This window comes from Syngnathus scovelli, chromosome 9, assembly GCF_024217435.2.
Source record: "Syngnathus scovelli strain Florida chromosome 9, RoL_Ssco_1.2, whole genome shotgun sequence".
Lineage (NCBI taxonomy): Eukaryota > Metazoa > Chordata > Actinopteri > Syngnathiformes > Syngnathidae > Syngnathus > Syngnathus scovelli.
Window position 1 is genome coordinate 1,310,780 of NC_090855.1, and position 26,708 is coordinate 1,337,487.

The 26,708-nt window shown below is 49.3% G+C and overlaps 3 protein-coding genes across 5 annotated transcripts in view; all 3 read right to left on the reverse strand.

Moving 5' to 3' along the window:
* Nucleotides 1–128: 128 nt before the first annotated feature.
* ptpn23a (protein tyrosine phosphatase, non-receptor type 23, a) lies at nucleotides 129–10,018 on the reverse strand. 2 transcript variants are annotated; one of them, XM_049729291.2, is made up of 25 exons: nucleotides 9,778–10,018; nucleotides 8,709–8,783; nucleotides 8,511–8,638; nucleotides 8,320–8,396; nucleotides 8,144–8,193; nucleotides 7,950–8,081; nucleotides 7,798–7,878; nucleotides 7,588–7,719; nucleotides 7,463–7,510; nucleotides 7,336–7,392; nucleotides 7,197–7,255; nucleotides 7,028–7,107; nucleotides 6,834–6,948; nucleotides 6,698–6,763; nucleotides 6,477–6,622; nucleotides 6,073–6,384; nucleotides 5,854–6,008; nucleotides 5,441–5,772; nucleotides 2,774–5,372; nucleotides 2,458–2,642; nucleotides 2,276–2,380; nucleotides 1,961–2,099; nucleotides 1,772–1,885; nucleotides 1,672–1,695; nucleotides 880–1,093 (listed from the first exon to the last, which is right to left on the reverse strand). In XM_049729291.2, the coding sequence occupies exons 1-24, from the start codon at nucleotides 9,859–9,861 to the stop codon at nucleotides 1,684–1,686; spliced, it is 5,283 nt and encodes a 1,760-aa protein (XP_049585248.1). In that variant the 5' UTR covers nucleotides 9,862–10,018; the 3' UTR covers nucleotides 880–1,093; nucleotides 1,672–1,683. The 2 variants fall into 2 exon arrangements, with proteins under 2 accessions (XP_049585246.1, XP_049585248.1); XM_049729289.2 differs by lacking the exon at nucleotides 1,672–1,695 and having other exon boundaries at nucleotides 129–1,093; nucleotides 9,778–10,017.
* Nucleotides 10,019–10,236: 218 nt separating this feature from the next.
* LOC125974714 (cortexin-3) lies at nucleotides 10,237–16,140 on the reverse strand. Its single transcript, XM_049729488.2, has 3 exons — nucleotides 15,155–16,140; nucleotides 11,298–14,461; nucleotides 10,237–10,553 (listed from the first exon to the last, which is right to left on the reverse strand). The coding sequence occupies exon 2, from the start codon at nucleotides 14,352–14,354 to the stop codon at nucleotides 14,112–14,114; it is 243 nt and encodes an 80-aa protein (XP_049585445.1). The 5' UTR covers nucleotides 14,355–14,461; nucleotides 15,155–16,140; the 3' UTR covers nucleotides 10,237–10,553; nucleotides 11,298–14,111.
* Nucleotides 16,141–16,300: 160 nt separating this feature from the next.
* sema6cb (semaphorin 6Cb) overlaps nucleotides 16,301–26,708 on the reverse strand; it is a 46,971-nt gene continuing 36,563 nt past the window's right edge. The window contains exons 15-21 of one of the 2 annotated variants that reach the window (XM_049729311.2): nucleotides 26,524–26,700; nucleotides 26,285–26,419; nucleotides 25,788–25,865; nucleotides 24,578–24,636; nucleotides 23,891–23,941; nucleotides 22,192–22,332; nucleotides 16,301–18,552 (exon numbers count right to left, since the gene is read on the reverse strand). In XM_049729311.2, coding sequence (XP_049585268.1) covers nucleotides 17,330–18,552; nucleotides 22,192–22,332; nucleotides 23,891–23,941; nucleotides 24,578–24,636; nucleotides 25,788–25,865; nucleotides 26,285–26,419; nucleotides 26,524–26,700 — 1,864 coding nt within the window. In that variant the 3' untranslated portion in view covers nucleotides 16,301–17,329. The remainder of the gene's footprint in view (nucleotides 18,553–22,191; nucleotides 22,333–23,890; nucleotides 23,942–24,577; nucleotides 24,637–25,787; nucleotides 25,866–26,284; nucleotides 26,420–26,523; nucleotides 26,701–26,708) is intronic. The other variant, XM_049729312.2, reaches the window with a different exon arrangement.

The following is a 26,708-nucleotide window of genomic DNA, read 5'->3' on the forward strand; positions in this document are numbered from 1 at the left end:
GGTTGTGTATTGTTTCATGTATATGGGCTATTTCCACGGGATGTTTTAATATAGAGAAAAAAATATTGAGTGAACTGATTCCAAAGATTCAGTTCACTTAAAAGAACAGGAATGCACATCACTAACACTGATAATACAATGTGATTTCTTTATTTACTTGCTCAAGTGCAACTTAAATAGCGCTAGCGAAATCCAAGAGTGCAACAAAGTCGTACTCAGATCAAAAGCACAGGTGTGTTTACTGTGTTATACTTGCAAAATACAAAAGCTATACGTGCGACCTGCTTCGTTGTGCTCAAAAATTGCTTCAAAAAACAAGCGGCCGAAACTCTGCCCACCTCATCCCTCTGGTCCGACATAAATGATTCTCTCTTAAGACTAGGTACGCAATTTTTAAGTAGGTTTGATGCGGCATGATATCTAACTCAGTTTGTTTAATTGTTGACAATTAGTGAAACATTAAAATATTTACAAACATAAATTGGTTGATTGGTCACCAAGTGGATAGTGATGCATGCTGAGATGTTTTTAGTTATTTGCTTTAGGTTTTGTTGAGGCTCCAGAGGGGGTCTAAACCGCTGAGGGGGTCGGTGCTTTCGACGCTCCTGGTACCATGGAGCCCCTGGCCTTCCACTGGCTGCAGGAAGCTCTGCTTGGTCACACGTTTGGTCCCCCCACCGCCGCCACCCTCCATGGAGAAGGCCTCAGGTGCCAGCGAGGCCAGCAGCTCCAAAGAAGAGGTTGGCGGCGGGGTGGCTGGCGTCTCGGGTGGCGGTGATGCCGCAACCAGGCCGTTAGGCGCCGTAGGGGAGAGAGCGGCAGGGGGCGACTCTGAGCAGGCAGGGGGTGACTCTGAGCAGGCAGGGGGTGACCTCGGGAAAGTAACAAGTTCCAGAGAGGGGCTGGGGTCATTTGGTAAGTGGATGGGTGGCGAAAGAGAGAGGGGTGGATCATCATCATCAAGGATCAGGTCCCCTGAGACCAGGTCACCCGGGGGTGGTACACTGAGCTTGGCGATGGTGGCCTGGATGGAGCTGATAGACATGTCAGCACCCAGAACCAAGTCCTGCTGGGACTCCTGGCGGGAATACGACTGCAAACAAGACCAGGAAGTGACGGTAGCAACTATTGCAGTTGGACCAGAGCGTACCCTGACGACTAGAGTCTTCTCGCTTGACAACCTTCTTTTGAAAAAGAACTTCTTCATGGCAATAGTGCTTTCCCTTGAGACTGTTATAGTTCTCTTGGGACTCTCGCCTTATCTAAGGACTAGTATTTTCTCCCTGGACTGAAACATTTTTTACAATAGAACGCTCCCTTGGGACTAGATCATTGTATTGGCACTTAACTCTCTCTCTCTCTCTCTCTCTCTCTCTCTCTCTTGACTCAGACCCTTCCCCAGGATTACAACCTTCCACACAGGAGTAAACCAATCTTTGGTATTTACAACTTTCCCTCTGGATTACAGCCTTCTCTTAGGATGAAACTATTCTCTCTAAATTAGCACCTAGAATAGTAGCTTCTGTCAGAACTAGGACCTTCCCTTGGGACTTGAGTACTTTCTCTCGGGTGTAGAATCTTCTCTCTGGTCAAGAACTACCTCAGCACTCGAACCTTCATTTGGGACAAGATTATTCTCTTACGACTAGAACCTTCACTCGGGACAAGTACCTTCTCTTCGGACTAGAAACTTCTCTGTGGAATAGACCCAAACAAACATCTCTGTGTAAACTGCATGCGTTGGCTTGTTTGAATGTGTAAGTGCGATTACCTTGGAATTGGTCGCGGCGGCGTTCTTGCTGAAGTTGACCACGGAGACACCGTGCTGTAGCAAGATCTGCTCCGCGTGCCACGATACAGCCTCGTAGCAGAACTTGAGGTGCAGCTGCGCGGGACGACACGAATGAGTCGCGTGAGGTACACCGGCGGCGGCGGCAACCTTTTTGTGATGACGTCAAACCTTCTCCTGCAGCATGTTCTTTCTCTGCTGCCGCATCTTCATGACGAGGGTCCGCAGGTCGGCAATCCCGTTCCCCGCCTCCAGTTCCTTCAGCGCCGCATACAGCAGACAGAAGGCCCCGGTGCGACCCACGCCAGAGCTATGGCACAGAACGAGTTCTATTTAGGATATCCACAAGGAGTGTTGCAATACCAGCACTACCCTTCCTCATCAACATTGGCACAATGCATTTTTACGTTTTATTTTAGTAATAGTGGTTTCGTTATCTATGACAACCTTACTCACGACTCATCTGTAATGGATTTGTAGTCTTACCTACAGTGGACCACCACGGGCATGTGCATGGGTCTCTGGTGCAGGTAGTGTCCATGGACCTCCCGAACGAAGTGCAGCAGATTGCTCATGCTTTCAGGAAGCCCCCTGGTGGACACAAAAGGAACACATGTCGTAGAAATATAAACATCAAACAAGGCAGGAATGGAAGCGAGCGCTCGTACAGCTCTGGCCATGAAGTAAACTGCAGGTGGACCACGGTGCGCTTCAGGCTCTGCTCATTGTACTGCAGGCTGATCATGCGCTCCACATGGGTGGCCGTGGTCTTGTGTGTGGTCAGGCTGAGCTTGATGGGACCATGAGACATCTGCTGGCCGCGCTCCGTCGGGAAGTAGCGCACCACTTTTCCCTAGCGGGGCAGAAATAACTCCATCACAAACCTTTTTCTCTTAGTTTACAAAAGTCTCTCAACTTTTCACTAAACCTTCACATCAACATAGTTTCTTGGAATCCACAAGACGGTCAATGCAATTGCCGTACCTTGTCCATTTCCTGCTCCGACACCAGCATGACCACCAAGGAGACCTTCTGCTCGTAGACCATTAACCAGAAGTCGGCGGCGGTGCCGGTGAGCGGCGCCTGCGTGGCAATGATTTGCGGGCAAAATGGCGACAGGTCTTTGATGTAGCTGGCGTTGATGTAATCGTCTTTGCCCGACTTGAGCAGCACACGGTTGAGATCGTAGGGCATGACATCCTGGTGCCGGTTCTTCATGGTGTAGCAGCGGGCGATGGCGATCGACAGCTGCCGGGCGTCCCTCTCCTGCTGCTCCTGGAGATCTTTCCAGTACACGTCCAGCACTGACATCCCCTTCTCACCGCTCGAAGGCTCCTCCAGTGACTCGGCCTGTGCTCGAAAATCGTCCAATTCGGTGTGGAGGCGGGCGACGAGCTCTGGAGATTCGTACGGATCGCCTTGGATCAGAAGAACTCCCTGGGAGTCTTTCTTGCGACGCTCCCCTTCTTGTGGGTCTGCTTTCGTGGGCTGGAGGACATTGGTGGGGGATTTTGTGCCTCCCAGTTGGCTCTCAGGACTGGAGGATAGGAGGTCGTGGCTGCTGGAGTTCTGAAGCTGGAACAGAGCAGCAGATGGAGGAGAGACAGCCGAGGGAGCCGGAAGAGTTGGCGGAAGTGTGCTCCCCATATTGGGGGAAACACTGGGTCTCTGCTGGGGTGTCAGAAGCAGAGGAGGTGTGGGGGATGTAGATTGTGCAGGCGATTGGGAGGGAGTATGAGCTGGTTGTCCAATGGGAGGACCTCCAGGAGAGGGGTGGAGTATGTGCTGGGGGGCCATGTGAGGATGTAGACCATGTGGGCCAAGAGCAGGTGATGTCAGTGGGGCACTTGTGGGCACGTTAGCTCCTGGACCTGATGGGTACATAGAAGGCTGTGAGTGGGCCACGCCAAGAGAGGGCTGAGGCTGTTGGGGGCCGACCGACTGCATTGCCAGAGGCTGTTGAGGGATCATGGGGGCCCCTCCGGGAAAGCAAACACTCCCAGTTTGGTGGCCTTGGACATGGGTGTGACTGGACATGGTCATGGGCGGCTGAGCCATGTTTGGAATGGGAGGATGTCCGGGGTGGGGGTGCTGCTGCTGCGGTGCAATGGAGACGGGGGGCATGTGGCCCATGGGAGCCCTAGGATGGTGGACCTGAGCACCGGGAAGCAGATGAGGTTGTGAAGCAGAAGGCATCTGTGGGTGATGTTGGGGATGGACTGTCTGGCTGCTAGGAGGCATCGGCCCCGCGGGGCCACTTGTCATTTGTGGATGGGGTCCAAGTTGCTGGGCGCCGCCGGGATGCATTGGGAGGTGTTGGTGCGGAAGGTAAGCTTGAGAAACAGGCGGTACAGTCTGAGATGTTGGGGGGAGTTGGAGAGGAGCATTTTGAGCAGGCATGGGGCCCCGAGTTGGCATGGGGCCTGGTATCAGCTGAGGGTGCTGCTGGGGGGCGTAGTTCTGAGGGGCTTGGTAGCCATGGGGCATCTGAGGGGGAGCCGAGTAGCCGTTTTGCTGCGATTGCCTCGGACCTGGGAACACTTGTGGGTACTGTGGTGGTGAGGCGGCAGGATGCAGAGGAGTGGCAGGCCTCAGAGGGGCGCCAAGCTGTGGAGGGGGGCCAGGCTGAGGAGGGCCGCCAAACTGTGGTGGGCGGACAAGCTGCGGACGGTGGCCAAGCTGCGAAAGAGCCACCGACTGTGGTGGGGCCCCAAACTGTGCTCCTGGCTGGGAAGGGGGGCCAAGGTGAGGAGGGGCTCCCGCCTGCATGTATCCATGTGGGTAGGCCTGCAGTTGAGGGTGAGGGGTAGGGAGTGATCTCGGTCCAGTTTGGTAGCCTGAGGACAAGGGTTGGCCCATGGGGAGTGGGTACTGATTCGGCAACTGCTTCTGTTGTGTCATTTGAGGCCCACATTGGGGGTAGGCAGTTGCACCCATCTGTGGGGCAACTGAGGGTGGGATGGGGGAGGCCGTGTAGCCAGTAGAAACTGAAGGTGGGATAGGGGACCCCGTGTAAGCAGGAGAAACTGAGGGTGGGACAGGGTAGTGAGGCGTCGGAGTGTAGCTGGGTATGGGTGTCTGAATGGTGTCCACAGTTGTGGTTGAAGGGCGGACTGGGGCATGACCAACTTGAGGGACTTGAGGCCTGTAAGCCGCCTGTTGTGGGGGCATCTGGGGGGCCATGTGAGGAATAGGTCTGCATGCCAAAGGTCCTGGTACTGGCAAGGTGCCAGATGTTGGGAAATGCGCGATCCGAGCCAGAAGTTCCGGTGACGGGAGATGGGCCGGGAATCGAGGATGCCCAGCAGCTGAGGGACCGCCGGGCCAAGGCAATGAGCCGCCGCTGCTGGCACCCGGAGGGAGGAACGCTTCTGGACGCGGCTGATGAAGCGCAGAGGTGGGATGAGAAGGAATGTCTGGTGGGAGGCTGCGAAGCTCCTCTGGCTTGTCTTCTGATAAGGCCAAGATAGCGGCATTAATTTGGGCTAACTCTGGATCCTCCAGACTGGAGGAGTCTTCGTCTTGAGATTTTGGCTTCAAGGAAGGCTTTGCTGCTGTAGGTCTCGCTGGAGGCTTCTTGTGGCTTGTGGTGACAAGGAGAGCAGAGGTAAGGATATGCTGACGCAAGTTGTAAACATCAAGAAAACCTACCTGTCAAGGAAGTGCTGCCTTTCCTCCATCCTGCTCTGACACAAAGTCTTTACTCCCTCCAACAGATGTGACGCTTTGGCTTCCAAGTCGTCGTAGAACTCCTTTCCCTCCTGCGACTTCTTCATCAGGTCCTCGTAGGCCTCGTAGGAGCCCACCAGGCCCTGGACCGTGCTGGTCAACTGCTGCTCCGTCTCGCTCAGGCTCTTGCGGACCGATGCGTACTGAACGTAGGTCTCGGTCAGAGCCTTCAGGATGTTCTCTTGGGCTGCCAGATTCTGCTCAATGTAGACCTTCACCGGCTCGTACTTCTTCAGCTGCTCCTCAAACACGTCCTGAAAGTACAAAGTGTGTACAAAGTTTCTGAGGTCTGGAGCTCTGGTTCGAGTTCAGACATTCCCCCTAAAACGACATACCCTAGTGTCGGCTTTCTCGGTGGTGACCAGGGTGGAAGTGATGTCATCCTGTTCAATGAGCTCCCGCAGTTGTTTCTCCAAATTGACTCTCTGGTCCTTCATTTCCTGAACCTTCCCCAAGATCCGCTTCATGCACTGCAGCCCGGCCATGTCCTCTGCTCAACAGAGCACCGTGTCGGTCAGACAGAATTTCAAACGGTCCCTCATGCCTATTTTTACCTTCGCTAAGTTGTGGGCGGGGCAGGGTATCTCTCAGGGTCTCCAGTGGTCCGCCCAGCAGACGTAGGTTGCTGATGTGCAGATTCATGGCCCGGTGGAGCTCAGTGTTGGTGAAGCTGGCCTTCTCGTGGGCCTCCATGTATTTCTCCAGGTCCCTTTGGAACTCTGCTAGAACTTGAGCGTGGTCCGCCGGGTGGACCTCGCCCGGGGCAACGGATTCGGGGAGAGTCCGTTCGCCGGCCTCATCGGATTCCAGAACGTCTCGGATCTCTCGCAGGGACGATTCAACTTCGGTGAAGATGCCCGAGAGGACTGAAGCGTAGAACAGAGGTTCGGCTTTTACGGCAAAGGTTTGCAAACGCTCGGGTTCCCCTGGACCCCAGATTGAGAGCCGCGCCACGGACCTTGCATGGACTGGACAAGACTCTTGACGGTGTCAGGTCGCACACTAAGAGCTGCGCACTTCTCCATCAGGACGGGCGGAATGTGGCTGTACATTTCCAGGTTGTCTACAGACTCAGCCTCCACCCCCAAGGAGTCCATGAACTGCCTGCAGGGAAGGGAAAAGAGCTGTTAGCTTAGCAATTAGCGTTCTCCCCCCTTTATACATGTGCACTCGGCTCACTCCAGTGTGTCATTCTTGCTTTCGATCTTGGCCATGATGTCTCTCAGCATTTTGGCTTTCTCCTCGCTGTAAACACAAACGTTGAGTGGCAGCTAACGTGCTAACAGGCCAACGGGCTAAGAGCACAGGTGCGCACCTGTAGAGGGAGGCGGCTTCGTGGGCTGCCATCGGCACCAGCTTGGCGAAGAGGTCCGGTCCGGTGACACTCGGGTCCGTAGGGTTGACAGGTAGAGCTTTGACCAGAGGGGCGCCTGCACACATCAGGGCACAATATCTTCTTAAACTACCCAGATAAATCAGATTTGGGATTTTAAGAAGCTTCCTTGATACCTTTGACGATTGTCAACGATTCATGAGAAGGAATGATCTCGTGATAGATGAAGTCATTGTCCTTTTTGGCAGAGTTGTATCTACAAATAGGCCATTCAATTCAAGTCAACTGTGGTGGGGGACTCAAGAAGTTTGGGGGGGGGGGGGGGGGGGGGGTAGTCTTCCTTACTTGCCACCAAGGACATCCATGGTGAAATGCAAGGCCTCCTGCACACTGTCAGGCTGACCCTGGATACAAAAAGATGCTTTGTAAGGTAAGACCACCCACCACCATCACCAGTGTGATGCTGCGCGGAGAAATTCTGTACCTTGGCCAACTTGATTGCCTCAGACAGTTTGTCCAAAGCGCATTGAAGGTATGCCAGCTGCACACAAACACAAAGACGCACTCAAACACCACGCAGTCACGGCTAGCAACCTGTTGTACGTGCATACCTGCTCGCCAAACTTTTGCTGCTCCTCCGATTGTTTGCCCATGTGGAACTGTTGAGGAGAAAGTGTGGTGCGGGTGAAGATTGGGGTGTGGCACGCACACACTGATGTGAAAATTTCACACTCACGTGAGCGATTGAAGCAAAGTAGTAGATCTTCATCTGGACCAGCTTCTTCCAGTCCTTCTGAATCTTTCCCAGCATGGAGGCCGTCTCAGAGTTCTCCAGAGCTCTGCAGGCCTCTTTGTAGTAATCCACCACCTGGGTAGGCGTCGCAGCGTACGCGCTTAGTAGCGCCGTGATGTCATAACTGGAATGATTGATGGGAGAAACGCCCACCTGAGCACTGATGCGAGCCACCAGAAAGCTCTTCCTGTTGTCCAGCATGGATTTCTCCAGAAGACACTCCTGAGCCTGACCCTGAAACACACGCATACAGGTCAGTTGTTGTGACCTGCGTGTGTGTGTGTGCGTGCTTGCTTGTCTCCTACCAGCATGAGGTTGATGTTGAGGTTAAGGATCTGGTGGCTCATGTCTACGCTGAAGTTGTGACTGAAATGGTCACTCAGGTAGGAGAAGGCTCCTGCTGCGCATTGGAAGTGTGTGCATGACACCTTCATCCCCTGGAAGCACAAAGTGTGAGAAGTTGTGTGTGTTGGTTGAAGTGTGTTTATTTGCGTCATACCTCCTCAGACACGCGGTTGTCCATGGCCCCCAACATGGAATGCAGAGCGCCTACAAGTCAACACAGGTGAGATTTGTTTTTCTAATATTTCAATTTACTTGGGCTTAATGGCTCTTGGGATTTTTGTGATGTCCTGAATGTAGTTAAAAACAATAAAGTGACATTTTTCATCTCACCAAGATTGTAGAGAATACACGCTTGCTCATAGCTGATATCTTCATGGGTCACTGTTTTACCAGAGAAGATCTCAGTCCTGCACACACACACACAAATTCTTTATCAGTGACTCAACTGTTGTTGTATTGACTTTGCAGACTCAGTTGTTGTCTCAAGGGAAAAAAAAAACGACATCATGTGACACACATACCATGAAATGGCCACAGCCGCCTCCTGTCCTGTTGCCATGGGAACGCGACTCTGGAGGTAATGAAGCTGACCAAAGTACTTCCTCAAGGTGCTGCATCCCTCAAAGTCTCTGGTCACGTTCACGGCGCTCTGACGAACGCATGAACACATTTCAGGTGGTCCTTCCAGTTATGGTCACATCATGTGACTTGCACCCCACCTGCCGCAACGTCTCCAGTTTCTTCAGCTGCTCGTTGTAGTTGTCGGGATTCTCGTTGTAGTTCTTCAAGATGTACTGGAAGATGGCAGACAAATGCCAGCTCTTAAAATACGTGATTAGCACTTTTTTGAAATCTTCGCACTTGATTTTCTTATGATCCCAATCTTTGCTGCAAAGCTTTGAGACAGACCTCAAACACATCACAAATGATTCTGGCACACACCATACAAGACTGGAACATTTCAACATGTTTAAAGCAATTGAGAACAGCACGCATAATGTATGGCGGACATTTGACAACACATTATAGAACGTTTCACAAAGGGCTAAGGCATACAGTGTTTCCTAACCTTTATAGCACAAAGTCACATATTAGGTTATATTTCATATTGTGGAAGTTTTTTTTAAATTATTATTAAAATGCCTTTCAATAAATAGCATTGGCAATGATTGAAGAAAAACGATGAATCACTTTCAAATGAAATTCGGGAACTTTCTTGTGCACAGCGAATGAGCTCTGACGTCACACGAGTAGGACTCATGAGATTTATGGTTTTGTGATGATAACGTCTTTGACCTGCTTATGAAAAACGAGGAAGCAATCAAAGTTAAAGACCTATGGAGGGAGACAAAAGACATAAAAGTTTTGCTATAGTGGAGCCCATGGCGGCCCATATTTTGCAACACTCGTTGTTTACGAGAGGGACTTTTTGAGCAGGTCCAATAACCGATATTCGTGGAGAAACTTCATATCACAGTGACCCAAGTCGGCCAGCTCGAGACGGTCCAGCTGGGCCCCGTTCTGGTCCACTTGTGTCTTATCAGCCATCTTAGCGTTTTCGTTAGCTGCCAGCTATTTACATCAACGGCTTAGTTAGCTTAGCTAACACGGAGCTAACGACTGCAAACAAAAAGGCAGGCTGAACAGTTGGGCCTTCTGGTAACTTCTCCTGGATGTTTAGCAGGACAAACTCCGCCTCGGATCCGGTCAAAGCTGTTTTGTTTACGGCCACTTTGAGGGCACTGGCTCCCCCCGCCAATCGTCGCTCCACGTCCCCGCCCAGCTCACCTGCCTGACGGCCGAGTTGAACTGGAAGTCTCCCGCTTCCTTCAGATCGAGCCATATCATTGGCATGCGGGGAACCGCCTCCATGGCGGCGGTTAGCGATGCCCTCTAGCCCGCGAGGATGTCACTCGATGTCGGCTTGTAGTGGCGGAGGCAGGCGGCTCACGAAGACGCACTCGGTCGGTTCCTTTCCCCAAACAACTGTGTCATGGAGCTGTCCACGCTTGAACGGGAAGTGCGACGACGTCACGTAGACAGCCGAAGAGCTTGGAATTATGGGAAATGTAGTCGATATCACCACTGGCGTTTTCTCACGTTCTGGACCTTGACCTTAGCAAGTGTGACGTTTGATGCTTTCAACAATCTTGCTTCCTGGTTCGATGAGGAAAATAAACGTACACATTTGTGGGAGTAAAACGTTTTGAACAATTTTACAAGGAAAAAATTCATGTCACCATAAAATGTTGGTTGAAAAAGGTTTATTTTGTTGCGATATCATGGTTTAATATACCAGAATAAACTTTTATCTTTCCAAGTTGAAACATTATGATTTTTAATCTGTGACCAAAGTCATATTCTAGTAAATTTCCCAAAATACTACTTATTTTCGTAATATAACACCTTTTGCACATTGTCTTCTTTTTCTCCCCAGCAGAGGGCGGTGTGTGCTCGTGCAAACGCGAGGCCGACTCAGTGGCGAACGTCACCATGGCGACCACGGCTCAGGATGCTGATGGAGCCACAGGTAGGCGCGCGTAACACACACACACGAACACAAACTGAGGAGGAGGAAGAAGGCAGGATGACAGCAAACAAGATGGAGGGAGAAAGAAAAACATGACAGAGGAAAGTTAGACACACCAAATGACTTTTCATAATGAGCCAACTCATCAGACTGAAGATGAGGAGGAGAGGAAGACAGTAGAGTCACTGCAGTGATGTTTCTGAGGGCTGTTGCCATGGTTACTTCATCTTCTTGCTGTCACGCTGACGTTTATGTATTCACCTCACAGTAACATCGCAAACAAACAGCACGTTTTTCACATCCCTTTCATATCGCAATATTTCATTTATAATTCATTTATAATGTATTCATGTTTCATTTATATTAGTAAGGCATTTTTACAACACACATTTTTTAAAGAAAAAAAAAGACCATATATGGTAAGGCTTATATATATATTTTTTTAAAATGACCATGTATAGTACGGCATTTTTTATAATGATAATGTATAGTAAGGCTATTTTAATCCAACTAGCGTTGGCGAAAAAGTCATGTGGATGTTCATGTGTGGGTTTTATGATAACAAACGATATTAGTGCAACGTGAGTGTTGCAAGGCAGCACAAGTGTGGCTGGTTGCCATGGATACACAACCATCAGAGGAACATGTTGCTCTTCTGTGGGAGGTTGAGCTTACATCATTTTTCATCTCATGATATAAACTACCTTCTTATTTATCTTATTATATAAGCACATTTGTGTGTATGTGCGTGTTGTCAGCTGTTTGCGAAACATCTCACCATCAGCTTGGCTCCGGTCCAAGGTGACCTGCTCGTGCAGATGTGACGTCCTGATCATCGCCGTCCTTTCTCGCTTTGCCTTCCTGGTAATCAATGGCACATGTCGATTGTGACAGGAAATAGAAGACGATGTGGTCATGTGCTTCTTCTTGCCCGCGTGTGGAATCGTCTCACGGCTTGTGATGATATCGCTGACTGTATAGTCCTTCCTCACTGTGCATTTTTGTTCCTCTGATATGTGGCAACAACAATATTGGGAGTTTTTAGCGTCAAATAAGATTCTCATTAGCATATCAAAGCGCACCGAGCGTCGGCACGAGGATGGAGGCCATGACAGGTCCGTCGTCAAGCGGCTTATTTTCCGTTCTTCAAAGTTGACGTTACGTAAGAAGATGAACGCTTGTGTCAAATTCTGTGATCCGCTTCCCTGCGGTGGCACGCCGGCACGCGCATGCACGCTCACATCATGCCCGAGCGAATGTTCTTGTGATTCTGTGTGATGCTCTGCTGGACCGCAAAAAAAAACAGCCTATGGCCACTTTGTGTATGTGTGTGCTTATATTTGAGTATGTTTGTTTGCGTATGTGTCCATGGCTGTGTGTGCGCATGAGAATGTGTGTGTGTACGAAAATGTGTCTGGCTTCACAAAAGAAGCAATCGAGCCCTCAGCGGGTGCGCGCTGGCGGCAGCTGATAAGGTGAAATTGAAATGTTTTCAGGTCTCCCAGAAGGCCGCCGCTGCCGCCGCCGCCGCCTCCTCGGAGCCTGCCGGATGGCTCCGAGGAATCCATTTGTCATTTGGCTCTAACGAAGTACATGACGCCTCAGCTGTCTTGGTAGCCAAACAGCATCAAACAAATTAGAGAAAAAAAGGACGCAGAGTAATCTGACCTTTTAATCCCCCCCCCCCCAAAAAAAAAGGCTCCTTCAGGAGCACGAAGGCTTTTTAAGGAGCGCAAAGGCTCCCTCCCATATTGACAGAAAACATGCACGGAGAGGCCAGAGACATGCACACCACCAAGCCAAAGAGAGAAGCTTGTGCGACTTCTGGTTTCAAGCAACAGCAGAACGAGAACGGCGCCAGAAAGGCTCAAGCGGTCCACTTCCTGTGGCAGCAGGAAGTGAGACGAGGGAGGAGGGGGTGCGAGCGGGCAAGGGCAGTGTCTCTCTTTTAATGACATCAGCGGGAAGGAAAGTCTGTAAACAATCTACACTAGAAGGCAGAGGTGGGAGGAAGTCACATCTGTGCGGCTCTAAACGTTCAAGTTTCAAGCGAGTCTCAAGTCCAGATGAGTCATGTCAAGTCATGAATCTTGTTTGGTCACAAGGTACAGACACAGGCGGAGCTAAAGGGGGCGCCGTAGGGGCACAAATTATTCCCAGTCACACTGAAGAACAATTTAGAGTCTTGAATAAAGCTGAAAACGCCACACAGCAAGGCCCAAGGCGAGATTCAAACCAGGAACCTCAGAACCAGGAGACAGACTTGCTAACCAATTTAAGAAAATTTAGATTTTCAAATGTAAACAGGCAATCATCCATTTTAGCCAAACAAGCACCAAGTCCCAAAAATGGGCGATTTTTAGTCTGACTTGAGTCAAGTCGATCAGTAAGCTAAACTGTCAGAGAACCTAGCTTACTTTTATAGTGGTCGATGAAGTAAGATGTCTTTTTTTTTGTCTCGTACCTTTTGCTTTTTCACAATCGCCAAATGTAAAATCCCAAATCCCTCAACTGAACTCAACAGTTCAAATCCAAGCCAAGTCAAGTCTCATGAATGGCAAGTTTTAGCCGAGTCGTAAAACTCGACTGGAGTCAAGTCATGTGACTGGCGTCCCCCACCTCTGCTGTAAGGCGCACAGATGGCGGAGAGGCCATGGCGTCATTTGGCGAAGGCTTTGGCGGGAGGACGGAGACAACCGACATTGCCGCCGTCCACCTACCAAGTGCCGGCAGTGACCCTGCTTGAGGAACACGCACGTCACGTGACGAAAACCACACGGGACAACATGTGGAGGCACACGGTACAGCACTCACTCTCAACTTTGGGTCCGACATGGCCACCGCCAATGTTCAAAGGGTTTACGTTAAAGGGAGCGCTCCAAGAAGAAGAAGAAGAAGGCGTGAAGAAGCCTTGGAGGAGGTCGACTACTCGGATGGGCGGAACAACACTGATTGTCTAAATCTAGCAAAGACGCTGGCATGTAAACTCTGTTTGACCCTGTTAAGACGTCCACACACAAGAAGGCGGAACGAGGTAGTCCACAAATGGAGGACGAGGGAGGAGGATGGGGGGGTGTCCACTCAGGGAAGCCATTTTCAAGGCGACACCAGTGGTTCTCAAACCGGGGGGGTCCAGAAGCAATAGATTTTTTTAATATGTTATTTTGAGAAGGTGAATTTGAGCCTCGCTGTGAATAGTGGCGAGTAATTGACGGTGACGGGAATAAAGTTTTTCTGGAATTTAGAGTATAGTTTTGTTAAGGTGTGTTTTACAGCATATAATACATATAGAAAAATAAATAAAATTTGTATCTTTGAAATTCACTGGCTGAAAATCATTAAACTTGGACTAATATAATATTATAATGTTACATTGGAATAAAATAGTTTCATTTTTGAAAGATTATTATTATTATAATTCTCATTTAAAATTTTAAACTTTGAATCCTGAAAAAATAATTAGATTTAAGGATTTTTTTTTACTAGGCTTCAATGCAATTCGCACGTCATTTCGTAGGGCGCTAAGATTTGGAGTCAAATCTCTTGGAAATCTCTCTCTCGGCTGGACCCCGAAAGTTTGAGAACCCCCGGCTTAGACAATGCGATAGTCGAAGGTGTCCTTCTCAGTGTGGTCGGTCCAGTTGGACGAGGGCATGCTGCGGTAGGGGTCCAGCAGGATGCGGAAGCAGCGCACGATGAGGAGCGCCAGGAAGATGAAGAGTAGCAGCACGAAGATGAAGGCCACCTTCTGCTCCAGTGACGCCGCCTGGTGGCCGCCGCCGGACGACGACAGCGTGCTGCTGAATAGGCCCTCGGCCATCCTGGGCACGTCCATGCTGGAGCGTCGCGGCTCCAGCGCTGTGGCCGGCGCTCGGTAACCACGCACGGAACACGGAGAGGAGGAGGAGGAGGAGGGGGCACACAGGGGTGGCGGCCAGTCACCTGCAAAACACACAAATCTTTTCGGTCAATCAATTAAAGGTCACTGACGACTAACGAGACTTTTTGACAGTCATGCAGTGTTAGCGTGAAGTGAATTCTTTGAGATGGAATCATTCTGGCAATTCCGGATGGCGGCAGCATCCTAAACGTACATGTGAACAAAACACAATAATGGAATAAACATATTAGATCATAGAAAAAAAGTTAAAATCCATTTATATACGGAATTTAAAAATCAATCAAATTATGATTCATAAAAGAATGCAATTATTAGGATTTAAAACAATGGAACTAGAATAAACGCATGCAATTATTAGGATTAAAAATAATGGGACGAGAACAAATATTTCAGATAAAATGGAAAATATGTTGAAATTAGAGCAAATATAAACATATAGAAATATAAGAAAAATCGAATACATCTTAAAATACAATTCAAATTGAATCCAAATAATATAAATAAATTAAAAAATACAGGTAATGGAAATATAATTAAATTAACACAAAAAGCATAACATGTATCTCATCAAACGGTCATAAAGCTGTTGGAGAAAATGTGCTAAAGTGGAGAAATTTTGCTCATGATCAATTGAAACAATCCTAAAAAATATTTATAAAGCTAAGGAAAAGCAAATACCCTTCCTTGTCCTCATGTCACTCTCCCATCAAGAGTCAAGTGTGCGTGTCACTGACCTGTTCCCAATCTTGTTTTCTTGTTTGTTGTCGTCACGTCAGCCCGCCATCATGCCGGCGCCACCACGGCTGCTGCCGGTTCGATCCCCGAGTCCGCGCGAGCTGGGCTGGGCTCCGCTGTCTCCACCGTGTCTGAGTGTCTTCGCACGCGGACCTCACCCTGGCGCGCGCGTATCACTTTGCGCGCGCCCGCCAGCCCGCGCGTGCCGGTTGTCTGGCGGCAATGGAGCGGTACCCCGTCGCTATGGGCAACCTGTTGCCATGGCAATCCTCCAGCAAGGTGATGTGGCGCAAGTCAATGAGGGAGGGGTGCGGCCCTTGCGCAACGCACGCAAAATTATTTGTGCGTTTTTCCTTTGAATAATTTGTCTTGCATTGGCAGGACAAATAAATGAGATCAAGACACGTTGTCTTTGTAATGTCACAATATATTTGGATGATTTTTTTTTTAAAAAATCATTTATCATTAATGTGTTTGAGATGTCTTTGACATCTAAGACACCTCAAACAGTCTGCCTTTTGTTCGTCTTCAATGTGTCGTTGAAGTTTGGAATGTATAATGGTCACAATACGTGTTACGTATGTGTGGGGGGTTCCCCTTAAGTGAGTACGCCCGTGGAAGTTTTGTACTGTGTCTCCCTCTGGTGGCCTCAAGGAGGACTGCAGGGTCTTTTTCAGCCCTTTAAAATGGGACGCATTTCTCACTTTTGGGGGTCATGCAAAAATAAATGCTCTGAATGGAGGTTTTCGCCAATTTAAATGCATTTATGTCAACTTTCGTGTTGTACCATAAATTTGTTTTCATTTTTTTTCTCCGTTCTATTATTTTTGTATTATATTTGTATTTACTAGAGGCGATCGTTATAGTTGCAAAATTTGTAAACTCAAGTTTTTTTTCCCAAGTTGTTGACGACCCTGAACTGGATATGGGGCGTTGAAAATGGATGGATGGGCGTGTTTGTCCAATAAAGTAAAAAAAAAAAAAAAAAGGGGACTTCTTGCACTACAACCATACAACCACAAGGTGTCAGTCTACACCCAACAATCAATTTGTATGGGGAAAAAAAAAATCATTGAAAAAAAGAAAATGAATCCATTATCCTCTAATGATCCGTGCTGCCATGAGTATATAATAAGGCAGGCACGTTTGTGTCGTCAGTATGATTTTATTTACAAGCATTAGCCACAAAGTGTGTCAATAAGAAGTGCAGCTCTCCCCATTGTTGTTGTTGCAGTTTGTACGGGAATGTCGGCCTCAGGCGGTCCAAAATGTTCCCACTGGAGAAATGTCCATATGAACAACAATCAAACGTTAAAGAAGAAGAAAAAAAAAGGCGCCAGCGAGTCATCCGCTTCAGCAGACTGGTCTTGCTGTGGCCCTAAAAAGGTGGGCTTCAAAAAAAATTGAATCTTGATGCAAAAACAGAAAAAAAAAAAAACTGTGGCCTAACGACACTCAAGTCAAGATTCTGTGATGCAGTAAAGTCATTTCAGGAATATCTTAGTGAAAATCCCCAAATGTATTTGACAGTTTTTGGCTGTGGTTTAGTTTCTTGGAGGGGGAGGAAGGGGGGGGGGGTAGTCTGAGTATAATAAGGCAAAAGACAAAAGTTACTTTCTTGCTAATTTGTCATCACAACTTGACACACATTAATATATATATATTATTTATATATACTGCAGATAGCATATACTGTATGTGGCTCTACACACATACAGTATACACATGCTCGCACACACGCACACGCACACACACACACACACATGCATAATATAAACACATTCTGGTTATCAAACACAATGACATCGCAAAGAAAACGAGAACCAAGCATGGCAGCGCTTCAAGTCTTTACCGCGACTTTGTGCAACCTTTGCGTCACTGTCAGTGTTGCGTTGCCGTGTATTTGCTCACGTCGACGTGGACAGTCGAGCTTGTTGATATAGTTAGTAAATTGAGTCAATGTCGTCGTTGTCATTCATTTAGAGGTGGGTGTCATTGTCGATGATGTAGTTGCGGCGTTACTGTCGCGCACGGAGGAGGCCATCAGCTGCTCTGCGCTGCGCTGCGTAGCGATGAAAGGTCGGTCAATGTCGCGTCGAACAGAACAATACCAATATGGTACAAAGATAATTTCCCACGTCAACTTGAGGCATCGGTCCGTGTCCCAAACAGTGTCAGTAGTTGAAGTTGGCGTGCGGGCTGACGGGCGAGGAGGCGGGAATAAAGAGCGGCTTGGGCGGGGCGTCGGGTTTTAAGGGGGCCCCCCTTCGAATGTCGCCGTTGCCGCCCCTGAGAGGGCCGTCCTGCTGGGCGGCGTTGTAGCGCGCCAAGTACCCGGGAGGCAGGAGGGGGAAGTGACCCTCGCAGCTTCCTGTGGAGTTCATGCGCGCCAGGAGGGGTGGCGGCTGGTGGCCGGCGGCAGCGCTCATGCGCTGGCTGAAGCTGTGATGGCGCGGGAGAGCTGCCCCGCCAGCGCCCATGAAGGAATGCCTTTGGGACGAGGACTGGCGACGCTCCAGCGTAGACGTGTGCGGCGGAGGCGGCGGGTCCGGAGGGACGTCCATGCGGCGGGTCAGGCTGTCGCGGGGCAGCGTGGACGAGCTATAGTATGGCGCCGACTCCGTTTCTGGGATATGGGGCTGGACGCGGCCAGCGTAGGCCAGGTGCCCCGCCGCCGGCCCACCGATATGATGTCCCGCCGCCGGGCTGACGAGCTGCGGCGTCTTGGCGCCACCCCCATCGTGGATGTGTTTGAGCAGCTCGTCCAACGAGGTGACTTCCATCACCTTGTGGACGTAGCCAGGGTGTTGCGGCAGGAGCCGCTCGGCGTTGTAGACTTTCCGCTCGTCGGGGAGACGCGACGCCCCGTAAGGGAACACGTGGGCCGAAGGCGAGCGCGAAGCGTTGTTGCAGTTGTGGTTCTTCTCCCACTGGTTCCGGAAGGCCTTCATGCTCTTGATGGGCAGCTCGGGCGTGGAGTCCGGCGTGGGCAAACCGGAGAGCTCCGAGGACGAGCGCAGGTGGTGGTGATGGTGGTGGGGCAGCACCAGGTCCCCCACGGACATGCCGTGGTGGGCGCTCCTCCTGGGCGCCTCCTTGGAGAACAAAGAACTGTAGATCTTCGGGGAGGACGTCTCCAGCTTGTCCTCCTTGCCGGCGCCGCCCTCCAGGAGGCCGTTGAGTTTGGCCAGGCTGCGGAGGGACAGCGCGTGCGGGATCTGGACCTCGGGGTCCTTGGGGAGCTTCCGGGTCTTGTGCCCGGCCCGGTTGCAATAGCAGGACACCAAAAAGCCCGACAGGAAGGCGCCCAGCACAAAGGCCACCAGGACGCAGGCGATCAGCAGCGTGTAGTGGACGCTGTGGTTGCTCTTGTCCACTTCGGAAGGTCGGCGAACGCCTGAAAAACAACAATTGTTGACATCAAATGATATTTTTGGCCTTCACATTTGGTAATACGAGTTCAATTTCTTATGACTGGATGGCTGATTGACACACTTGTCCCTAAATGGCTTTCAGCCTAAAGTCAACGCTTGAACATTCTATTCTGCTTTCGACCGACCGCATTACATCATTGATCAATTATTGCACAAGGAAGCAATTTCATGCAATTTTCTTTTTCTTTACTTTAATGGTTTTGCTGCGTTGCCATGGAGCAAATGGATGACTCCATTTCAATATGCTGGCTGTAAAAAGCATTGTGGAAAAATCTACAAACAAGTCATCTTTTCGATGACTTTGCAACCTGTGCATTTGCGTCATAAAACCAAACATGGCCTGAGAGAGAAAACCTAAGAAGGACAAAAAGACACCCAAAACATCAAGAAATATTGAAGGAGTTCAGCAGAGAGAGATACAGAGCCTACATGAGCCTTAATGGTGGGGAAGAAGAAAAAATGGAGAGTGAGGGAAGAAGTACAATTGAGTCGTCAGGAGCTGTCAATCATTTTTGTTTGCCACCCGGCGCTCCAGCAGTGTACAAAATGGCCGCCACTCAAAAGGCTCAAAATGGACTTAATTGACACAGTGTGTGTGTGCGTATAAACGACCTTGGTCCACACTGCCGACCATCTGGGGTGTCACGCCTCCTCTACGCTGCCGCCCCCAAAAACCCGCAAGACACATTGGTGTGTGTGCGTGTGTGTTTCCCTCATTAGCATATGCATGTGCGTATGTGCGAACATGCAGGTCGGCAACAGAATTGCGGCAGAAAATCTTTGCTGAAAAAGTCCCAAAAACGTTAACGAGACGATGATCGTTAAGATGATGACTCATCACGCCGACTGATCAATAATTAACACTATGCAGCCGAGTAGCACTTTCATCTTTTTCAGGCTGGAATTAACCTTGACGCTCACATGTTCCTTGTCTGTCTTATTTAGTGTGCAAAAGTCAGTTGAAGGGCAATTCAAATCAACGAGTGACAATATATGAACGCGCACGCTCAGCTCTGTTGATCAATACCGATCGCAGCCTTGGTGATCTATGGCTTGCTCCTAAGAGGAGACGTTGAGATGCAGATGATTTGAGCTGTGTCCCAATATTTTTGCTCAAATAATGAGCCAGATAAAAGAAAGTAGTAGCGGAATCAAGTTGATTTTCCATAAGTGCGCAGACAAAAAGTGTTAAAGTCGCGCAACGTGTGAGGGGAAAAGGGGGGGGTCGTCATGGCAACCGTGGCAGACAACGACGTCGACTCCCAAGAGGCTTTGCGGGCCTGAAAGTGTCAGACGTCTGCTGACAGATAAAGACGACGCAAGGAAGAGCAACATCCAAGCAAAGTCTTTTTTTTTTTTTTTTTGCTTTCTTCATCCGACTATTGTTTGAACGCACGACAACTTGGGCGAATTAATTGGTCACATGACGGCATGTTTAAATTTCATCTTCCCTTCCTTAGACGGGTTGTGATGCATTTATGTCCACTATGGATGAGCAAATGTTGGAGAGGAGGCGGTGGGGGGGGGGGGGGGGGGGGGGTAAAAAGAGCAAGATGTGATTGACAGGATGCCACTTGGGGGAACGTTTTGAAAAGGCAAATATCAGCGCACGTCGTCGCCGTGTCACGGGAGGACAAACACCAAGCGCTGGAAATGAAAACAGACAGAGCGCCGTCTTTCTGCTTTCCATCAACAAAGTGTCTCAGCGAGGTTTTCCTTCCTCTCAGTGACGGAAAGTCCTTGAGACGACAAACGGTTGGCCACAAAACGGCGGGGTCGACAATCGTGTTTCTGGATGTTCACGTAGGCAGTGATCCATATTCAAATGGGATTTGGAAGCATGCAAGTTTACCAAATAAAAAAATGATCAAGAAACTTAACTATTTGCTGTTTTTGTGCTCTGACCAAATCACCAAGATTTTCAAACAGAAGTCCAAAAACAAATACCCAAAGTCACCGGAAATGAGCTCATGAAAAATCTCACGTTGAGAGGCGGTGATGTCATGTGAAGTCCATTGGAGGGAAAAAAAAATAGCTCAAGTTCTAGTCAAGACTTGCTCTTTTAATAAAGTCAAAAGAGTTCAGTAATTAGTGGGAGTGAGTGTGAGCTCAAGAGGGCGTGTAATTGTTCCTTAATGACTTCTTCATCCTGACAGCGCCGCCGCCTCAGGCTTTGTTTACGAGCTCATGCAATCGCGGCGCAACACCGCCAAGCTAACAGCAAAGCCAAACCTTTTCATTCCCCGACACACGCACACACGCGCACGCACAATCACCAACTGAATTCAGGTGGGAGATAATCGATGAGCTCCTTCAATATTTTTTTTACAAAAGCATTTGTTCATGTTTGATGCAAAAAAAAACATAAAAAACCCAACAATGACGGATCGAATGCGAGCGCTGGACTCTGATTGGCCGCTGCTCGTCGTGTTAGCAGTCAGTTCCATTCGTCGGCGCTGTTAGCATGGTTGTGTTAGCCACCTGCGAACGGCGAATCAGTTCTGTTAGCGTTGATTTGTGTTTGCCGTCAGTCACGTCGGTCCTAGTCACAAATCTGAGAGATTGTGCCGCCTTCACTGCCGAGTCAGCGTCCTCAAACGGAATAGGCCGTATGTTGTGTTTGACGCCTTTAGATGACAACGCATGCACGACTGCAAGCAGAGAACTTTTGGAGCAAACTTCCCAGTGACTCGAGCGGGAATACGACGCCACGCGGGAAGTTTTCTTCTGCAGCTTTGAGGTGGGGAGCTCATGGTGGGGTACATTTTGGTGGGTTAGATGCTGGGTGGGGAAGCAGGCAGGTCAGGCAGGGTGGGAGAGGGGTAGCGGGTGACGGACAGCACTGTGGGCCCAGTCGGTATCGTCAAAAAAAAAAAAAAAAAAATCTAATGTGCAGTGTACATGCATGTATTTATGTAACAAATTTGTTTATTAGCAGATCCTTCTACTGAATCTTGGTCACATGACCCACAGGCATCCAATCAGCCGCAGTGTTTCTTAAAGTCAAAGCTTGTGGAAAAAAAATTCGTATCATCACATTTTTATACATTTCCAATATTCCGTGTGGTTCTGGCAACGTGACCCGGTTCCGTCACTGCTGATTGGTCAGGTTTTTCATATTTAATGAACGTCTGGTCCATACGGACGTTTGCATATTAAAGACTGTAGTCAGCGCTTCTGTGCAGACCACGTTGTGACCCGCCAAACTTATTAATATTTATATAAAAAAAAAAGATGAAATATTCTTTAGGAATTCGTTTGAGGCCATCTGCTGGGCACAACCTTCCTACTTTGTGGTTGTTTGTGCTGGTGGTAATGGTTAGCAAGCTAACATTAGTCAGACTTTTCACTGCAGTGTTCAATCTCAAGTCAGCAATCTGCACCCGGTCGGCTCCCGCTTGTCAAATGGTCAAGACGAGTGCGGGGTCACGGTTATGCTAAGTTATCGTCAATTGTGTTAGCAGTGATGGCCAGTCGTGTTAAGTAGTCAGTCGCATTAGTTAGTTAGTCATGCGGGTCACTGGTGTTAGCTGTTGTGTTAGTCAGCCGTATGGGGGCCCAGCAGCGCAAACCCCTCGTGGATATAAGCCCCTCCCCCTTACCCTCCATCTCCACAATGATTGGCTCCGAGTCAGGTGACCCTTGCCCCCCCTCGTAGGGAGGGCCTTCCGGACCTGGACCTCTTTCAGGGTCACCTGCCTCCTTATGATTGGACGGGCCGGTGCTTGTGGGTGTGGCCTTCCCTGTGGTTGCAGCGAAGGGAGGAACAGGAGGGGGAGGGGCAACACAGTGATTGATTAGTGACTCGTCAATCAACTTCCTGATTCGGGAGAAAATTCGTTCAGATACACGCCCGGTTGTGTACACTCATCTGTCAATCAATCTATAACAGATTGACAGGATGTTTAGAAGTTAGCATGGCGACACAGTTGGTGGCCAGCTCACATGAGTGCGATGCCGCTAGCTGTTAGCTAGAGCCGTTTTAGCGCTCAGTCGTGTCAGACGTGTGAGCTACCACTTAAATTAGCAGTCAGCCACGTTAGCCATCAGTTGCGTTCGTCCCGGGAGCAGCCAGTCACTTTCGATTTCCATTTTCTGTTTGAAAGAAAGTTCAACTATAACGGGTGGAATATTTGTCAAATGTCAGACATATTGTCCTGCTGACACGCTGCATGCTTGATAGCATCATTAGCGCCCTCCTGTTAGCAGCGTGCTAAATGGCTCTTAAGGGGAGAAAAAAGGCCTCGGTTTGTCATCTTGCTGGTGGCGTGCCAGACGACGGCATCCCGCCACGTCACCATCTGCGCTTCCCTTTGATTTATTGTGAAGGTTTTTGTTTCTATGGCCACGACGCACACAATGGAGGATTATCTGATTGGATATGCCGGTGGGTGTTTATCTTCCGCCTTTCTCTCTGCGGGGCGGCCATTGTTGAGATGACGGGAAGTGGAAGAAAGATGGCGTCAGGCGCTTCGCCGAGTGGAGGCCTCACACCATCCATCAGCTTTGTTAGCGCGATAAATCTTTCAGGAGACAAAAGCGGGACGAGCATCAGCGCGCATACGGCGGGTATCAAACACCGCGCCGCAGCATCAAAGCTACAGCGTAGCGCAAACTCCGCCTCCAGGAAGTGAAGGTATGGAAGTCCGCAGGCAAAGATTTCATTACAATACACAACGAAAACAGCACTGCAACTAAGTAAACTCACGACAGAGGGCCCAGGTAGCGGATTATGGAAGGATTCCAAACACAGCCTTGGTTGGATTAGCGGTTAGTTGGTTAGCATGTTAATAATCTGTCTGTCGCGTTAGCCGTCCATCAGTCGTGTTAGCGGTCAGTCCATCTTGTTAGTCGTTAGCCACGCTCGTGTGCAGTAAGTCAGCTGTGTTATAGAGGTCAGTGGTGTTGGCGGCCATTCAGTGCTGTTGGCGGTCAGTCAAGAGAAACAAAATGGATGCCCACAATGTGGCTTTGCGTCTGCCAAGACAGGCTGTGACAAACGTTAACAATTTTTCCCTTCGGGGCCTCTCGGGTCGTATCGGCGCGCCGGCCGGCCGGCCGGCCAGCTCGGCCACGTCCCGATACTCCATTCTGAGTACGCCGCGGGCGCCGGTGAGCCAAATGAGACATGACGGGGATGGCGTTCCCCGGGGATAAAGGCCATTAAGGACAACGGCCGCCATGTTTAAGCTGTCACCGAGCAGTCCGAATGAAAGATTCCGGAAGTTTCGGGCGGCGTTTGGAAAATGGAAGAACAAATGGCCATTTGCGGAGAGGAAGTAAGGGAACGTGTGAACTAACCGTAAGACGAGTCCAGAGGCGTGTTATGCTTCCGAGTGGTCGCCAGGACATCTGAAGATGGGGAAACAAAGAAAACATTTACAATTAGTTTTCCCCCGTCAAGGATTCCCGCTCTTCGCCGTGACTCGTCTCTTTGTTGTCGCCTTTGTTGTTTTGTGTTATTGTTGTCGGCTTGACGCATGGAAGCGCTCGAAACGACACTTGAGACAAACGCGTCACCCAAGCGGGAAGATTAAAAGCACTTTTGGAGATGGGATCACAGGAGGAGCTGGGGAAAAAAAAATGTTACGCACGCCCACGGCACAACTGGGACATGCTAATGCTTCATGCAAATGGTTGTGGAGGGGAGGGGGTAACGGCTGGGGGTCTGCTATCTCGTGGCAAAAGCTGACATGATTGACATTTGTTTTTCCTTTCGGCTGCCAAAAGACGCCGACGTTGTTAAACGTGTGTAATGTGTCTCGGCGCCGGACGGAAAAAACAAGCCTCTCGCCCGGAACGTTCTTCACGGCCGACTGACGACAAACTGACTCTTGTCAGCTCCACGCAATTAAAAAGACAAACTCCGGGATTGGACGAGGAGGCGAGCGAGTACATGCTAACTAGCGAGCCGCGAGATGACACCTGTGACGGCGCGTTCAATAGGCCTTATGTTAATGTCCTGAGGAAACAATATGGCCGACTCACCGTGACAGGTGTTAGGATGGAGAAGAGCGGCGTTCTCTATGTCCTGTTCAAAGGCACCTCTGAGTGGACACACAAATCACAAACGTCAGCTACAAAAAAAAACCAACCTTCTTGACATAATTAAATTTATCATTAGTCACACAATTAAATGCACTGAATTATATATTATACATATTATGTATACATTTATATTTATTTATTATTCACATAATGACAAATTTAATTCCGGAATATGACCATGGGTGACGCTCTTATAATCATCCATGTTTAAGTGCAATATGATGACATCACATCCTGTAACATGGTCAGTCTTTTGTCTTTAACTTGAGTGGTGATTTCTTTTTTTTTTTTTTTCAGTTCGCTTCTGTACAAAAAAAAATAAAAATCACCGGTGATGATGTTTTGCCGGCTGAGCCAGCCAGGTGGGCAATCAAGACAAAAAGTTCCGACACCAGAACCAGCTGTCATTTTCTGTTCACACTTCCTGCTGTGACTTGTAAAAGTAAAAGTTTCTGGACAAAACTTTTTTTTGTTTGTTTATATACTGCGAAGGAGAGCAGCGTTTGCAGAGCACCACAAAGAGGGAGGAAAAAAAAAAGAAGAGTTGTCGTCACACTCAACTTGAAAAATAAAAGTTGAGCTTCCAGCATCCGTGTGACAGCTTTGTCACAGGAATAAAAAGCAGAGGTGAAATAATAGTTGAAGATGTCACCAAGCTTGCGCGGCAACCACGAGCGCAACTTTTCAGGAGACTTATGTCACCTGTGTCACATGTGTTTCCATTGTCAGCGCTTCGCTTGCTCACGCTTTCGGATCCTCACAAGTCCAAAAAAAGACGACAAGAAGATCCAAAGCAGATGTTGGGATCAAATCCACGTCGTCTTCTTTGCTGACATTCCAAAAATGTCACCTCCTTTGTTATGACTCCGTGTGGATAGTTGAACGTGCAGCGGATGTTCTGGCCCGCTTCTCGCGCTCTCCAAACTGCTCGTAAATCAAAAACCTCAGCGAGTCGCTGGTGGGACCGTCGTTTCTTTCCATCACTAAAGTGGCCTTCCGGGAAACGCCGCTCACAACGTGGAGTGGAAAAATCAGCCGGTTGCGATGTACATCCGTCGATCGACAGCCTGACCAGTTGTCGGCTATTTCTGTCTATTTTGATGATGTCACTGTGATGTCATAATGGTGCCAACACATTGGAGCGACTTACTTGGATCCGGGTGTGGCGGCGACACACTTTCCAGCCTTCAGCCACACGCAGTACGGGTCCCGAGAGGACAGGCAGCGTCTGCGGGCCACCCAAGACAGAGCAGCAGAAAAAAGACGTTTTAATTACAAATGTGTGTACGGTGTTGCTCCACTATGCCCTCCCCCTTTAAAAAAAATGCCCCCCCAACACTGGCGACTAGTCAATCAGCTGGATCCAATCTGGCAGTGAAAGTGTGCGTGCTGCTGAGATGTTAGCATGCGATGGGACTTCAATTCCCGGAAGGAGGAGAAATCAAAACGAGAGGGGGGGGAGGGGGCTCCGAGGGGTTGATGGAGTTGAGCATTCCTCGCCCAAAAATAGAAAGTGATGCATACAAAAACAAGCATACGTGTCATTCAAACTTTTTTTCTTTCCACTTGTCCTCCATTCATTGTTGTTGTCCGCCATTTTGTTTTCACTCTTTTCCGGCTTCTGATTGGCTACAGGCGGCCACTCACGTCTTGCAGTCGTAGTCGTCGCAGCGGCTGAGCGGCACGCGGATGACGCATCCTGAGAAGGCCACGAAGAGGGCGTGGTGGTCTCGGTCGAGCTCCATCCCCAACACCTGACGCTCCTCGACCCTCACGTTGCATCTGGGAGAGAACACGGCGAGAACAAGTCGAACAAACTTTGATGCACTGTCGTCAGAAAACAAAACGGCCGCCTGCTAAAGCCAGGCGGAATATTCCGTTCTTACTTGTTGGGGTTGTAGACCGTGATGTCCTCCAAGATTGTGGTGCTGAGCGTCTGGTTGTTTCCATCCGTGCTGGTGAGAACTTTGAGGACTCGGCCGTCCTCGGAACCCAAGAAGATCACTGTGAAGTTCCTGTTGGGGCCCGCCGATGTGTCCACTGCGATCTGAGTCAACTTGAACCTGTGACG